Below are 17,044 nucleotides of genomic sequence, written 5' to 3'. Positions count from 1 at the left end.
GTCTCTGTTTTCTGTTTTTGCACGTGTCCCATCTGTGCAGGGAACATCAGTTGGTGTTTGTACATCAGTAGCTTGTATGAGCAAGGTATCATTTAACAGCATAGACTTACTGCATTAAGAGAAATTGTTTTGGATTTCATTGCTAATGCACTGAAAGTCCATCAGGCCTCCTAGTCTGAAATGACCAGCACATTGTCTGAGCACTGATTGTCAGGACATTTTGCCTGCAGAGAAACATCCTCTACAGAGAAATACAGCTCTGTATATACTTTTGCATTCCTAGGGATACCAGGAAACTATGCACTGTGGAAAGCTTGAGGCACTTTTATGCAACCTGTATCATCGATTGAAAAGGAGCCACTTCAGAGCTATATTTGAAGACATGAGCTCACCAGCTTTATGACTCTTCTACAGACAGTCCCAATAATTGTATGAGGAGATTTGACTAAGTAATTTCAAAGCTGGTAGATACTATGGTGGGTTTCCACTGTGTTTTCTTTCCCTGTGTGGTAAGCAGACATGTCATGGAAGCAGACATGTCTGTGAAGTTCACAAAAGGCACTTGACAAAGTTGGGTACCAGTCAGTTTAAAGATAAATGGAGCCTCACCTTGTCACACGGTGGAATCATTTATTTTCACATGGCTCATAACAAATTATTTATAGCTATGGAAAGAAAAATAATGGAGATATAGACTGTTGCAATTTCTATGAACCAGTTAGACACGATATGGTTGGATACTGCTCTCTTTCAAGTGAAATGCAGTAATGCACCGCTCTCCATAGACAGAAATAATTTTACATGCCTTATCATTCTTGCTATGGCCATGGAAAGAAATACAGTGAAAGCAGGGACACTGGTGCTGTTTGTGTTATTTAGAATGTTTTTTGCAGCTAACAGTTTTGACCTCTATTCTGTTTTGAAGGTCCTGGTTTCAGAAGGCCACATCATGTCTTCCAGTTAGAAGAAATGAGTAAATACTTTATTTTCCTGTGGACTCTCCTAGGTTTTACCCAGACCCTGGCACAGGATTATTCCAAGGAATTGCTGGTGTAAAACTGATATGCTGTATTGTTAGTGGAATTACAACAATTAACAGCTTCGAATCTACCCTTTGCGGCCAGGAAGGTTTGATTTTTGTCCGTTGTGGACTATAGGGACCCCAAGAAGAAAGTTAGTGAGACTGGAACTTGTAATTTAACACATGAAATCCAGGGGCTGTCATTTAAAACATCAGTCCTTCAGAATGGAGTTTGACAGTCTGCAAGTAATTTCTGCTTCAAGCAGTCTCAACAGCAGAGTAGCCCAGAGGTCATGTTGTTCTTATGGGTAAGAGAGACCTTCTTCATGATGGATGACTACTCTGTGTGTTTGTGATGCTTAATATATTAGTAATTTTAACTCACAATTTCATTTGTCCAAAAGTTTTGTCATAGCAAGCTGAACTATAGTTAGGTACACCTGTGCTGTGAAAAAGGTTGTGGCGATCTATCATAAGACCTATGCCACAGTCTGCACATCGTAAAGTTAGGAGGCAGCACTCATGAGATTGGAAATGTCAGCCTGTGGGAATTGTGCCAACAAGTCTTACATTTTCACTGCTGATCTGGACCTGTGCTTGTAATCACAGCTGAAGCCAAATGTGTTGCTGCCTTCAGTCTCATGATATTAGGCAAAGCAGCCAACAGTGTAATCTTCACCAGTTTTATCAGGTTGAGAACCTAAGATTATCTTTCTTGGCTATTCTATTTCAGTCACCAAAACTTGAGGACCACAGACAACAAACAAGACTCCAGCCATCAGCTCAGTTTGAGAACTCTGTTACCTGAGACACAAAGATTGCAGCTACGTTTGTGCAAAGCACTCAGGGCGTGATACTACTATAGCTGCTACCTACCATTTTACCCTCATGCTTTTAATAGGATTGAATGCAAACGCCACTCCTTTGCAGAACCAGACACAAAAGCAGTAAGCAGCAGTATTAGTTCAGAGGGTCTCAGAGCAGCTTTGCTTTCTCTTTTCCAAAAATTCAGCTTACAAACAAACCTTTATAATGATGTATGCTGCCCTTGCTCATTTGAGTTGTACACCTCCTGAACGTATTTCTGTCAACGTCCATGCAACAAAGCACCATTTAGAAAAGCAGGCTGAAATTGATTCTCAGCTATTAGAATTTCTAGCTTTACTTCCTCACTGCTCTTGCAGACATATTTTGCTGCTGATTGTATTTGACGTGCAGAAATGTGATAAAAACCATACAACACTCCCAGATCTGTAATCACGTGTATTCAAAAATGAGTGAATGACTCTCAAAGTCATCCTAAAATCAAGTTATTTTAAATGCTCCCTTCATTCACCAGCATCATGCATCTTTGATAAATTTCCATCTCCACATATTAGTTCCTAGCTTTGTGTTTTGCAACATTTCCTTTTTAAATGGCTAGCTGTTACCTCAAATTTTCAGAGCTTGTAAGAGACTTTTCAGAAGGAAAGGTCATTCTCCACTCATTTTTCTCAAAGATCTCATTTTCACTTTCAGAAGTGTGCAGCCAGGGCTCTATGACATATTTCTTCTCTGTATTTATCCTTAAAAAGACCTATATTATTGGCAGTATTCTTCTCCTGAAAACTAGAAGGCTTGTTTTTGTTTTTTTCTTTTGCAGAAAATGTGGATCCATGGTTTTATAACTGGGGGAGGATGGAAAGGTGCTCTGTATTTCAGATGAGGTTCTATGACCTATTATATACCTATTGCAGAAGCTTTTATAGAATGGAAAAGGGACTGGTCATTCCAGATTTTCCAAACCTTTGGGAGAAGCTATAGGGTGGAGGAAGTGGAGTCAAGAGTCTGAAATTCAGAACAGAGTCTTTATCTTCATGAGAGTCTTTATCTTCTTGATGACTTTTTAAATTAAGAGCCATTGATCCTGTCCATCACACATATACATGGCTTTCAAATAAAGGCAATAGACGCTATGCGTTGAGAACAACTCAAGAGACAACATCTCACATGCATTTAGTGTTGCTCTGCAAAAACATCAAATCAGAAAGGTTAGAGGTATGAAAATGGTTATTCAGTGGCACTGTGTTCATAGTGGACAAACTAGCACATAATCCTAAATGTGAGCAAATATACCTCTGCATTTCTTTATGTAGTGATAATGGAAGTATTTTGTGATAATTCAAATCAAATATGTTTTGCTTTGTGTTTTTTTGTTGTTATTTCATTTTTTCAGGTGTTGTTAGGTTTTGATAGTTCCTATGTAAGGTGACGGATTCACATCTTACACAGCCTGAAGTCTTGTGTTAGGCACATCTCTGCATCTACAAAGAAACTTCCCTAATTTTTTTTTAACTTCAAAGTGCCTTGGCTTGGTCATCTGTTGGTTGAGCTGCTGAGAGAAATACTTCTGTCTTGAGAACATCTCATTCGTAGTTCTTTTGTAAGCTTTTCCAGAAAGGTTTGGGAAGGGATACATTTGACAAACCTGTTTCCTAGTGGGAACTGCAGCCTCCTTGAGGATCTGAGTAAAGTCCTATATTCCTGCCATGAAATACTCTAATTACAGCCATGAACTAAATTTTTGCCCATTCATTCGTTGCAGATATTGACGAATGCTTGGTAAACAATGGTGGCTGTGACCATTTCTGCCGAAACACGGTTGGCAGCTTTGAATGCAGCTGCCAGAAAGGCTATAAACTCCTCACAGATGAACGGACCTGCCAAGGTAATTCTTCACTTATTTCACTCTTTGCAAAATGAGGATGTTAATTTGTTAATTTCAACTGACTTTTTTTTTTTTTTTTTGGGGGGCGGGGAAGAGAAAAAGAAGTAAAGCATTTGTATTACAGATTTTAATCATACTGTCATAGGAGGTAAAGTTAGAAAAGACCTTCCGGATTTTGATAATCTAAGATTGGTTTAGAATATTTCTGGAAATGTCTTGTTTCATTGTTTTTAGTAGTAGGAATGCCAGTGTCCTGAAGCAGGACACTATATACCATGGGGACTATACCCTGTGGTATAGTGTAATAAGCACAGGCAGAATCTTATGTTCAAATCCTTTAATTTGTTGTGATCTTTATGGGACAGAGGTTTACCATATTTACACTGGATTAATTTTGAATAATTTACTGGAATAGAGCATTTGCAACAGTTAAACTGAAAAAAAAGAGTGTAATATATGAGTTCACCTTTGCCTGATAGAATCTGCTTATGGAGCAATCATTGAAGGAATTTTGTGGGAATTCATATGAAGTATGATTTATGTCATGTTTTGTGTGTGTGTGTCATGATTTGTTACCTAAGTCATATAAAATTATATTTTCTATGACCAATTAAGTGCATAAGTACTTCCCATTTCAGTACAACAACCCATGTACATTTGGAGAAATTACACTTTAAATAGAGAAAAGGAAGGAAGTATTCAAGGATTATTTCTTTTTCTGCGGGAGTTGCCTTTTTATTAATTATCTTCATGGGCTTTGCACATGTAAAAATTATGAAGTCCAGAACAGCATTAGTATTTTAGAGCTTTTTTGTTCATCAATAAGGGAGAAACAAATGTCTGGAAATACATACATCATTCAAAAGATTTTCTATTGATTCTCATTGGTACTTCTATTATCTGAGAAGTCTACTCCACCCTGAGTGTGTGGTTAGCCACTGAGGAGTCAGTGCAAGGTTGGCTTCATGCTGGGACAGGATGGGAAAAGCTCAGACCAGAACCATGAGTTCTATGACTAGACAGAAAAAAATATTGTTGGGTCATGTCAGACAAGGATAAGTTGTCAGGTTCTAATACGCCTGCTAAAAATAGGAACAAAATATTAAAAAGAAACATTCCCTTCATGATGCATCTAGAGATAGTTAGGAATAGATAGAGATAGTTAGGAATAGTTTCTGGTTCTTGAGTTTCTTGTATCATGACAGTTTGTCACTGCAGTATTAGCCACAGGTCTTGACACTGAAGTCATTGTAATTACACCAGGGAAAAACTTGTCAAGAAAGTTGAGACCTGCATTCTTGTTAGGCAAGAGCAGATAGAAAATTTATGTGTTCATTGTTCAAAGTCTTGGTAACAGACTTTGAAATCTGCCTGTAAATAATCAGTTATTTCTTCTGATCAGAACTTAGCAGTTCTGTAAACATTGTTCATCTGAGTTTTGTTTCTTCATGTGCCTGGGCTGCTGAATGAATTACTTGCTGATGACAGTACATACTGTGCAATGAATGAAGCCGTAGCTGATCTTCTCACCCTCATGTGATCAGACAAGAATTGTTGGTTTGGAAATACAAACATGACCTGGCCATCCTACTTTTGCCATTGTCAATGAACAAGGGCAGGCGCTCTGTCTGCCTCTATGTGATACTTTGACTGACATGTTAACTGTAGCTTATCTGCTGCTCTAACAGCCTGATTAGTGCAAGCCCAGAGAATTCTTGCTCTGGAGAATTGCTTTGGTCCCAGAAATGCTGGTCCTTCATAGTGTGAAATTTGGAGGACAAAGTTATTTCCTGTTTGAAGTCTGAGGTATTTGGGCCCCAGAGACTGATTATAGCAACTATGGTATGATGCCAGCTTTGTGGAGGGACCACTGTGATAATTTTGTTTCTGTCTGGTGCTTAAGGTGATAATTGTTGAGTTAGGGAAACAGAAGGCCTGCTAACAAAGAAAAAGGAAAAGTGGATATAGATCAAGAAATCTGATGTATTAGTCACTTATACTTTGTTGCTTCCCCTGCAAAGGAGAATTTGTCAGGTCTGACGGGAAAATGTGGTTGGGGGTTAAGTGACACTGCTGGCATATAAATCATCCATGTTTTTTTCTGGAAAAATAAGAAATAATTTTTCTGGTAATAGGCAGTCAACACTGACCATTACTGAGAGATTCAGATAAATTTATTTTAAGTATATTAGCCTTTTCAATGAGTGAATTAGAGAAGCTTAATCTGTCTTTATAGAAGATGCTGTTATTTGTGTTATATCTGTTATTTTGATTCATAAGAGAGTTTTAAGGACTTGTGATTTTGCTGTAACATTGCCTTTCTCCTCTAATTTTCATTTTAAAACTAAAGACATCTTTAAGTTACAAATCAATGTGTTTAGCAAATACTTATTTAGGACCTTGGAAGTGTATGTTGTTTGGGGTTAAGTCCTATTTAGTTCAGATGGCCTCACTGGTGTATACGGAGTTCATCTCCAAATGAGTCCATCACTCACATCAAGGAACAGATCCTGCCAACATTAAACAAAATACCCATGGAAGCAGTTGGTAAGCATGCCCTTTTAAGACCTGCAGAATCCCTGTATAAGTGTGTGTGTCTGGTTCATGAGAAAGAACCTGTAAAGAAAAAAGCCACAGAAACACAGGTTATGTTAGCAACATTTTTCAAACTGTTGAAAAATACAAATAAGCTGTTGCTGCATAGCTTTATTCATGTAAATGTTAACTTCAGCACAAGGCAACTTTACATGCTTCAATAAAAAGGTTCTTTCCATATTCCCTGTGAAACTCAGATTGTCCTATCTCACCTCATTTCCTTGATGTCTTTTCGTTGTAGACCTATGTAGACCCATTGCAGAGAGAAAGAGCCAACTTTAGGATTGTAGGGAAAAGTCTCAGACTTTGTTCAGGCTGTTTGTATAGCTCCCGCCCCATTGTACCAAGTGCCTTACACACATTCATTATCTTTGTGAAGAGGAAAGTATTTCTCTGAGTTTTTCAAGCCCAATATTGTAGCTTGCCTAAGATCACATATAGGAATGCCTGGACAGTGCAGACAATTTTTTCTCAAGTTTTTGTTAATCTGCCCTCTTCCTTCATTACAAGAAAAAAGAAAAAAGAAAAACAACAACAAAAACTCTTGCATTTGTGTTTATACCCTGCTATGAAAATTCATAATTTTTCAGTAACTCTGAAGCTTGCTGATCAGTTGGAGCCACTGGCTAGCCACCCTGCATGCACAGGGCTTGTATAAGCAGCTTTTGCATTTGTAAAGGGCATTAAAGTGTTCTGCATTTGCCTGTTTACAGCTAAACCATTTTTAGCCCTGGTTGCAAAGAAAACTATTGTCAATCACAGATTACTTCTGCTAGGGAGTGGTTCTCACGCTGGGGCTCCTTGTTAGACAAGGAAAATGTAGGGGGTTTCTCTTCCTTTCCCCTCCCCTGCATTCCAACCATTTAAAAGGAAACTTATTTGTAACCCAGAAGGTGAAGAATCCACATTGCCTTGCCAGCAATATTGTGGAGAGTAATACAACTTTCCCAGAGTCTCTCTTTTCATGCAAACTTAAAATAGATTTCTTTTTTTCACCTTTAATGCTGAAATCACTGTTTGACAATACCAAACCCATCTATTGTGTATTATTTTAAAAGATCCCTTAAGCCTAAAGAATTGTAAATTCATTGGTACGGAAAGAAACCATTGGATCTGTTTGTATAAACCTTGCAAAAAGAGGCCTGTGTCTCCTTTGAGCATTTAATACAAATAACGTAGCTATATTTATAGCAAGGAGAGGTTATATTTGTAACCTTTGCAGTAATTAACAGCAGGACAAGAATTCAGATTAGTTTTAGAATGACATCAGCAGCATAAGATCAAGCAAGACTGCTTAAAGCTGAATGTGTATAAGTGCAGACGTAATTACCTTAATCCTCAGCCAATATGAGTTTTAAAGCCATTTAACTTAATTGATTATTCAGTTTCTGTTTGTTGTGCAGTGATCTTGAAAAAAATTCAACAATAAGCGTTCTTTCTGCTCCACTCAAGTCCAAGCTTCATTAAGCACCCAGAAAAATGTGTGAAATTCTATCATAAATAACTTTCTTTTCCTGCTGTAGGAATTGCCTTTTGCAAGAGAAGACAAGGAGAGACAGCATGCACATTTGTCATAACTCTCCAGGGAGTCCATTTGTTGTAACTCTCCATTCAGAAAAAAAGATAAAATAAAATAGTGCTTTTAGTGTAACATGCAGTGAACAACATACAATACTTTGGACTGCTAGATCTACACTCTGCTCCTCTGTCCCTCTCTAACTGCCCAAAATAGAGCCAAATCCTTGTATGCTGAGGAATTTAACCTTCTGCAGGAGGCAATTCAAGGCATTTGCATCATTGTAGTCCACTTACAGCCTCAAAAGCAACTTAAGTGGGGCTTGATGATTGCTAGATCTCACAGACATGATGTTCAGCCATAATGAAATCTGTCCAAGTAGACATTTCACCAACTATTTCAATCAATATAGCCACTGTAAAAGGAGATGATTGTCCACCAGGCAAAAGTACCCCTCTGGCATGTGGAATACCTGCATAAGCTCTCTGGCATTTCTACAGCTTCTTTAAAGCTATGTGTTCACAATCAGTAGTTGATGGCATTTTTTATTCGCTTTGACATATTGCCTGTTTGATTGTTGATTATTCTTTACTGCTTTCCTACCAGATTTGAAATGAATGCAATGACTATTTTATAACTAGGTGTTGGAATACAGTGCCTCATAGTCTGCTATTGGTAGTACTGTTGTCTAAAGGAAGTTCAGTGATGTCAGTTTATTCAACAGGAAATCCAAAACAAAATTTGACTCACTAGCTTCATGATATATTGAATTTCCCTTCTAGTAATTTTCTGTGGGCACATTTTGCTAGAGGTTTGGGGTTTTATAACACTACAAAACTATCCAGTAAAAGCCTAAGTATAGCTGATTTGTTTTGTTGTTTGTTTGTTTGTTTGTTTTCTTCAAGAAAAACAGAAAGATGTGAGCATATCCACTATCATGTTCGTGTATTCAGACTTGTCTTTCTTTCTTTTAAAGTAATGTGTTGCTTATGTGCCCTACTGTATCCCACCTTCCTGTCTCCCCAGCTTCACTTCCAAGCAAGTGTTCCTCTAAACTTGACACTCATGGAGTGGAGCAACTGGAAGTGATGGCTAGAGCCAAGTATGCTGTGAGCAGATGTTAAGGCAGTTTCCTTAGTAACTGCCAGCATATCACAATGCTGACCTGTGAAATACTTCAAACATTGCCCAACTGGTGTTTTTGGGTTTTTGTGTTTTGTTGTTTTGTTTTTGTTTTGTTTTGTTTTGTTTTGTTTTCCCTCAGGTTGTCTATGAGCAGGCTTTAAATAAGATTTGAACCCAGTCTTAGGGCTGCTTTGTTAACCCATACACCACAGAACCATAATCCATGCAGTCCTAAAATAATGCTGTTAAATGAGAGACCTTTTTTTATTGCCAAGTAGGTTTTCTTTCCAGAGAATTTGAAGTGATTAATTTTAGCTGACCTTATGAGTGATATGTGGTAGAAGGATGCTTCACATAGAGCTACCAATGGATAATTGTCAAGAGATACCTTCTTGCATTTCAGAACAAGAGAAAGAAATATAGCACCTTGAAAAATGCAGTAACTGTCTATGATCCAGGGATCACACAGACCTGATCTTGAAACATTGCCATATTAACTGGATATCTAATCCCCCTTAATAACATCCATCTTTTCACTTACTTGTACAAAATATGCACTATTAGCCTTCCAAGGGCAATCTCTCACATGGTATCTCCATTTTGAAAATGTGTGTGAAATGAGAGATTGATCATACAGGGAATGACAGATAGAAAGTGTTTGTGGGAATTATTTTTGGCCTAAAGAAGCCCACAAAGATTAACTACAAAGATCTCTCTATGCTCTTCTGTATGGAAGCATTGATAATAAATATGGCAGTACAGAACCAGTTCAAACTCAAGTAAATCAGTGCATCCACATCAGCAGCACTGAATCACCAAGTATCTTGAATATAGAGGGACCAAATTAAAAAATAAAAAGGGACCAGAGATGGTTTTCTTCACTAGGTTACATGACAGTGACCTGCCACCCACATTTGATCATATAACCCAGTAAAGCAGTTGACCTTGTCCCAGTCATATAATCTGATGGAGGTCTCAGGATGAGGGTACAGCCCTTGCATTGATTTATACAGCCACCAATCTTAAGTTACTTAACTCAATGCATGGGTAGAGATAAGGGCTGGAGCATCTGTCTCTCTCTCTCTCTCACTGCACTGTGAAAATGGAAGACGGAGAATCCCGAGTCCTGTGCCCCAGTTTTAAAAGCCTGAAGAAATTCCTTGTACCAGGAAAGGGGAATTTTATGCCACGACTCTCCAAGCCAAGACAAAAGTCCTTTTTACCTTACTGCTGCTCCTATAACTGTTCTTGTTCTGAGTAGCTAGATGAATAGCTGAGTATATCTATCCAAGTGTAGGTCCAGAGACATTGAGCTGTGGGAGACTGCAGATGCGTACAGCTGCACCATGCTGTAATTGCGCACATGATGAAATTTTTCAGCTAATCTGTATTGGTGCTAGAACTTATGTTTCAAGTAAGTTAATTTAAAGTACAGTGGTTGAAACCCTGATCCCTCATATTCAATGGATCAGCTTCACAGTTTGGCTAACTTACCAGTGAAAACTGTTATAAAGTTTTGTTCTTGTTTCACTCTTTCCTTTTCTTTCCTACTAAATAAACAGAAGAAGCCAATGTACAATAACAGGAGCATTATTTACCCTGTCCCTTCTTTCTGGAATGGCACTAGCAGTACTGCTCTGTCACGACTTCACAGCCAGGCAAGAGACATAAAGGGGACAGTAGCAGAAATATCACTTTTTTTTTTTGTTGTTGTTGCTGGTTTTTTGTTTGCTTTGTTTTTTCTTAATATTTAAAATACATTTTTACCTTAACCCATGCAAACCTCTCTCTCAGAGAGGTTCAGGACTGGACTGCAGCCAGTGCAGAGCATTAGTAAGCCTTAAGGGTGCTGCTCTCTGTATCCCTGCAAGAGAAGGCAGCAATGGGGAAGAGGAGCTAGCAGGCTTACAAGTCCCCTCACTGACATTTGCCTGAGTTTGCATGTGCATGTGTGGTAAGCTGTAGTTTTCAGCAGACAGAGAAAATATCCAGGGCTTCCTTTTGCTCTCACTTACTTAAGTAAGGCTACTGTACTTGGCAGACTTCTGTATTCACATTGCAGTCACACTAAAGGAATCTGCTGGTCCTCATTGCATTAAACCACTTGAACAGGGTGAGTCAGTACCATGCAGGGTTGACTAATGAGAGAAAGGGATGAAGGGACACAAGCTGTTTGTGTATCAACACTCATTTGAGCGATACACATAAAGGAGAGTGGTTTTGCCTTGATGCACCTGTCCTCTCACCAACATAAGATAGCCATGCTGTAAGATACATTTTCTTGATTTAGACTGATTTGCAGCCAATCCAGCTAAGTCTGGCCCAGTATGTTTGATTCTATGCACACGTGGCATACAAACAGCTGTGCTGGTTCAGCTGCTGAGGCAGGTCGAGAACTAGGAAGAATCTCGAGTGCTGAAGGCAATCCTGGGAGCTGCTTGTAGAAATCAGTGTGTCTCACAGAAAGAAAATTTGAGATGACTTCCCTGTCGCTGATCATGTACATTCCCTATGCAGATTTTCTGTAAGGCACTGTGTGTCACTGAGGCTTGCAAAAATATCTTGCTTATGACAGGCACCATATTGCTTCTACAATCAGGTTAAAAAATACTCTGCTGGGAAGCGACATGTTACACTGTCAATAAAAGGAATACATCTCAAAACCTTTCTGTTATACATGGTGCTTACTCTTGGTGTCAGTGAGATTGTGAATAGTGGTACAGTCTGCCTCTGTGAGAAAAAAAGGGTTGCAAGATCATACACAGAGACCATAAATACCTCAGGCATAAATTATAAACAGTTCTAGCCAGTACAAGTTTGTTTGCCAAGTGATAGTATCTCCCATGTTGGTTGTAGCAATTATGTCTGCTGAAACATGAAAACAAATACATCCCCCCGCAACTCCAGTTCTCCTCACTTCAGCACATACAGATTTATCGTTAAAAGTAAATTTTCTTTGGTGTCTGCTGCTTGGAAGGAATATTAAACCTCATAATCTAGGCTTTAAATCAATTTCTAATGGGATGAGACCTAATGTGGGGAGGGCAGCTGGGGCAGGTTATTCCACCTCTATTTTCCCATGAAGTTTCTGACAAGGGCTACTGTTGGAAGATACTAGATTAGTTTGACCTCAGGTCTCATTCAGTATTGCAGCTCTTATATTCCCGTGTTAAACTCTGTAGTGCATATTGCTATCAAATTGCTTTCTACAGCTCTGTCTGACCCCTCCCCTCAGTGATGTTGTGCATGGGAAGCCAAGCAAAACATTCCGTTAATGTTTAGAAAGAGAATTTGAGATATGTTTTTCATTTGATGCTGTAGGATTTAGTACATGCATAGTGCAGAAATGATTTTACTGGATTAAAATCATATTATGTATTAATGAATTACCAGGATATGAGTCAGCCTTGGAATAGTTTGAGCAGGAAAGTAGCATTGTTCCACAAACAATAATCTGTTGATAAATAGTGGTGAAAGCTGTAATTCAATAGGAATTGTTTTTGAAGAGAACCAGAGAGAGACTCTATAGATATATATTCTCCACTATTGCAGTGGTGCACCTTGAGATAATGCCATGTTACAGCTCTCACTCATTTAATCACCTTAAGGTCAGGAATCCTTTACACTAAGTGCTGTACAGAATTGCAGGAAAATGACAACCCTATCCCAAATGTTCAGAGGAGCTTCATCTTCCTGTGCTTGTTTCTACCCTTCTGGGCCTTTTAAAAGTGCTAAATTTTGTTTACTTTTTTTTCTAATGAGAATAAAATCCCTTAAGATCTTAACTCATTTAAGCAAAGGAGTGTGATTTTCTTCCAGAAGCCATGTTATGAACTACTTGTGTTGATAATTTTCTGATGAGCCCTGTGTTAGGACAGGTGAGATAAAAACAAAAATTTAAGCTCAAATACTAAGAGGCAATGAGATGGAGGAGTATTTCCTGTGTTATTGTTGGGTGGAGGGTTTTTTTTGATTCGTATTTGCAAAAAGCTTCTGTTCATGTTTTTGGAGTGATACCTGCCATTCCTGGACTCCCTGGAGGCTGGCCTTCTTTGGTGGAAGTAGTGGCATGGAGCAGAGCACACATGAAGAGCCCAATGGAGGGTACATTTTTCTGCGGGCACAAGCCACAACTCATGGAGTCTGTGGCAGACCATGAGTTGCAGGCAAACAATCAGCAAGCATGTGGCAGAGACAAGAAGCTGCCTCTTATCATGGCCTCTTCTGCTTTTCTCATTGCCTTACAGAGGCAAGCATTGTTTCACCTCTCCACTTCCATATGCTCTCCTCCCACCTTGATCTGATCTTCAGATTGAGTGCTTGCAAAGAAGGAGGTGACTTGTGCTAGTTCTGGACCTCAGGACAAGGTTTCTAATTACTTTTTAAACAAGCCTTTGAAGCAGAGGCAGAGAACAGCAATTATTGTTTGTATTAATTGGCCACTGACTTCATTGGGAGCTTGAAGTAAGCTAGGGATGCACAATCAGAATGACAGGAGGTGAAGTGCAGCATTTGATTTTTCAGTTGAAAGCTGAAACTCTGTTTTTGTACTTGCTCTTTCAGCACCATCAAATAACACTAAAGCAGATTTTGACCCAGAGTAGCCCCTTATTCCTTCAAGAAGTCTCACTAGCAGCTACTACTCAGCGGTGATGGAGACAGCTTGGCAAAGAGAAGGTCTCTCTTTCCAGATATATGTCTAAAAAAACAAATGTATTGCAGGATATTCCTCACTTGATACACAGAGGGTAAAACCTTTTTTGTTTGTCTCATCAGGCTGTTAAGTTGCTCTTACAGAGTTGCTGTGTAAATAGTGGCTTGAGCAGAGTGCAGACAACTAAACATGTTTATATTTGTAGGAAAACAAATAAACCTGCCTGAAGTTTCTTTTAATGCATTTCTGCTGTTGATATATGGCTTTTCCTATCCCAAACACTTGACACGTAACACAGTTTATTGCTGTAATAATAGTAGATAACTCAATTTGCCTTTGCCTTGGAAAATGATTGATTTTGGAAAAGGATTATGTTTGTTTATAAAATCTTGGCAATGATCTGATGAAAGTATTTTGTTTTCTTTAAAAAAATGTTGGGAAAGTAGTGACTTTAATTGCATTTTAGATTGTCCTAGCAAAACAATGGTAAGAGGATAAACATAATAGGAGCTAAAGCCAATTGCCTCCTACTGGGTTCCTCAGGTTAATAGAGGAGCCTGAGCACAACAAAGCCCTCATGTAATGGAGAGGAGCTGCAGGGTGGGAAAGAGCTCAGACAGGTAAACATAGACCCAAGAGCAAGGGCTCTGTCTCGGAAATCTACAGGCCATCTAGCGTTGACACTATTTCAGTTGCCAATATTAAGCTCATCACACAGAAACAGTCTTTTGCCTTCTTGTCTCTACATCTCTCCCTCTTTTACCTTCTATCTCAGCAGATTCTGCCCTCCAACAGCCCTCAAGGCTTGGAGGCCCTTATGTTTCCACTAAGGATTTGTGTCCAACTGTCACATGTAGAAATGCCTGTACAAGCTATACAAGCAACTTGACTCAAGTTCTTTATTTTCTTACCATAAATAATTCTGTGTTTCAAAAGCTTGTCTCAAAGACTCTCTGTTGATAATGTGTCAGGGCCATGAAGCTAATAAAGCCAATGTCAGATGTGTGTTGGGGGTGATGGCCCCCAAATGCAGAACAGTGCATTTATTAGCATGTACATATTCTTTTCATATTAACAATGAAGCTGTGATTGTTGAAATGCTCCTGCAGGGCACTGAGAAGAGCTGTAATGGGAGAACTACACATCCTGATGCCCACAGTGCTACAATTTTGTTGGTGCTAGCATGTGTAACAGATTAGACTTATCACAAAGGTCACTGAGTGTAGTTGCACTTGCATTCTCCAAGCTAAGCATTTAGAGGTATGGTTTTAACTCAGGCTCATTTATCATAGCTTTGTTGACCTTTCTCTGATTTGCCAGTCACCAAAAGGTTGCAAATGTACTTACTGTTTCTTTGCTCTTGTACATGGCCTTTCATCAAGCAGTTTCAGCCCTTCCAGATCCAATAGTGGATAGATTTTGTAGCTCTAAGGGGGGGGAAAGAAGGAGCAAAGTGCTTGGTTCCACTCATTTCCTATTGATTTTAAAAGTAATAGGTTCTAAAAATGAACAGTGTTGTTGAAGATATATGTGCATTGCTGATATTATAATCTTTTGTTGTATTTAGCAGGTAACTGTGCACTACTTGGATTCAGATCACTATAGGACATTTTAAAATCTTTAAAAAAATCTTTAGAAGTCTTTTAAACTGATTTTTAAAAATTGTTACAAGGATAACAATAAACACAAAGTAGGATGAAAACAACTGCCATGAGCTCATGGTCAGACTAAGTTCAAAAAGCTTCACAGTGAAAACCAGTAATGATATTTGAAATCTTCCTTTCCAAATGCCTTTTTAGAACACTTCCCTTCATATCTGTGACCTTAGGCAGTCTTATTAATTTTATGCCATTGTGTCTAGTTATTAGTATGTTTTTTTCCAAATCAATAGGAGACCCGGAAAACTTTCTCACATGCAAAAACATCTTTCTTTTTTTTAAAAACTTCTTTATTTTAAAGTATCTCCAGAGCTGTCTCTGGTGATTGGTAAGTTTCTCTGCAAACCCTCCTCAGAGACTTCGCTAGGTGAGGGCTCTTCTGCCCTCTCTGCCCCCTTTCCCTGCCCAAGAGCAGATGGGGATCCCTCAAGTTTCTTCTCTTGAAGTACATGAGTACTCAATCAGAAGGTGTCTATAGGGTGTCTGTATAGACAGGATATGTGGAATGTGTCACAGGTATATAGGCGCCTTGCAGTGCATGCTCCCAGGAGGTGACCCATCTTCAGCTGCAGCACAGATCTCTGGCCTCTCCCCAGCTCCAGAAGCTCAGACATCTGGTAAAGCAGGTCAGTAAATTACACACTACATTGACTAAGGTTATCTCTCAAGTGATTTCACAGATTGAGGGAGAAGCCATGGCAGTGTTGGTTGAAATATGGTGAGAGGCACTGGGAAATACTGGGCTAAGGAGAACTGAGGATGTGTTCCCTGATGTAAGTGACAAGGTGAATAGTCTGCATACAAGAAACAAACATTTCTCATTAGATATGAAATGTACTGCTGTCTTCTACTCAGAGAGCCTCAGTACCCAGCATCTAGTTTCTCATTCCTCTATCAGTTATGACAGCTGGTCAAATTCAGAATTGCTGACCAGTTCAGCTCAGCTGAAGAAGAAGAGAAGTGAAGGAAGAGCCTTGGCCACACTCCTTTTCCTCCTCAGCAGTCCCATGGGCAGCTCCATTCTCCATCTCCTCTTGCAGTGCCAAGATTTAGCAAGTAGCTTTGTGTTGAAAATATTGGAAGAAAAGATTGTCTGCTAGACAGGGAAATTATCAGGTAGTCCTCTACCGTTATTCAGTTTTCAGTTTGCTGCTTCTTACAAAAAGAAAAAAGAAAAAAAAAAGAAAAAAAAAAAATAAAAGAAAAAAAAATGTAATGGGGTATTTCAAAATGCTGCAGGGAAAAAATATTGAAAACTTTTTACTTTGCCAAACAGCAGAGAAATAATAATGTAATAACAATGATGATGGTGATGATGATGTATTTCATTACAGAAATGTAAAATCCCTTGGGCCAAATCCCACGATCTTTATTCAAAGATACCCCCAAAGACCCCAAAGTTAGCTCCCAAGTTTTGCCTGGCTGAAATTGCCAAATTCTGCAATTTCCATCCAAAACTATAAATCTTCCCAGCTCCTAAGGCAAACCTTTTGGTGATCCAAAAGCAAGCAAATGTTTCTGTGGCTGATGCATGAGGCAGAACAAAACCATACTGACTGGGAGCAGAATTGGCTCTGCAGCGCTGACAGGAAGATGAATGTATGGTGGTCAGTTGACTTGGCACATACATTAAGGGGAACACATAGGGAATAGATATTTATAGCATTAAGATGTCATTTTGCAGCCCCATTTCTGCAGACTCTGAGAAAGTCCTGAGGGAGGCTTGTGGAAGAGAATGAGCTTGTGGACTGTGTGTGGAAGAAAATTA

At 39.0% G+C, this 17,044-nt stretch overlaps 1 protein-coding gene across 11 annotated transcripts in view; it reads left to right on the top strand.

Moving 5' to 3' along the window:
- The window catches only part of SCUBE1 (signal peptide, CUB domain and EGF like domain containing 1), a 277,291-nt gene that overhangs the window by 221,107 nt on the left and 39,140 nt on the right, over positions 1-17,044 (top strand). For all 11 annotated transcript variants that reach the window (XM_084505749.1, XM_084505757.1, XM_084505748.1 and 8 more), the window contains one exon: positions 3,606-3,728. In XM_084505749.1, coding sequence (XP_084361875.1) covers positions 3,606-3,728 — 123 coding nt within the window. The remainder of the gene's footprint in view (positions 1-3,605; positions 3,729-17,044) is intronic.

This window comes from Aythya ferina (assembly GCF_964211825.1).
Source record: "Aythya ferina genome assembly, chromosome: 1".
In the NCBI taxonomy this organism is placed as follows: domain Eukaryota; kingdom Metazoa; phylum Chordata; class Aves; order Anseriformes; family Anatidae; genus Aythya; species Aythya ferina.
Note: the sequence above shows the minus strand (reverse complement) of the source record. Positions and strands in the feature narration are given on the sequence as shown.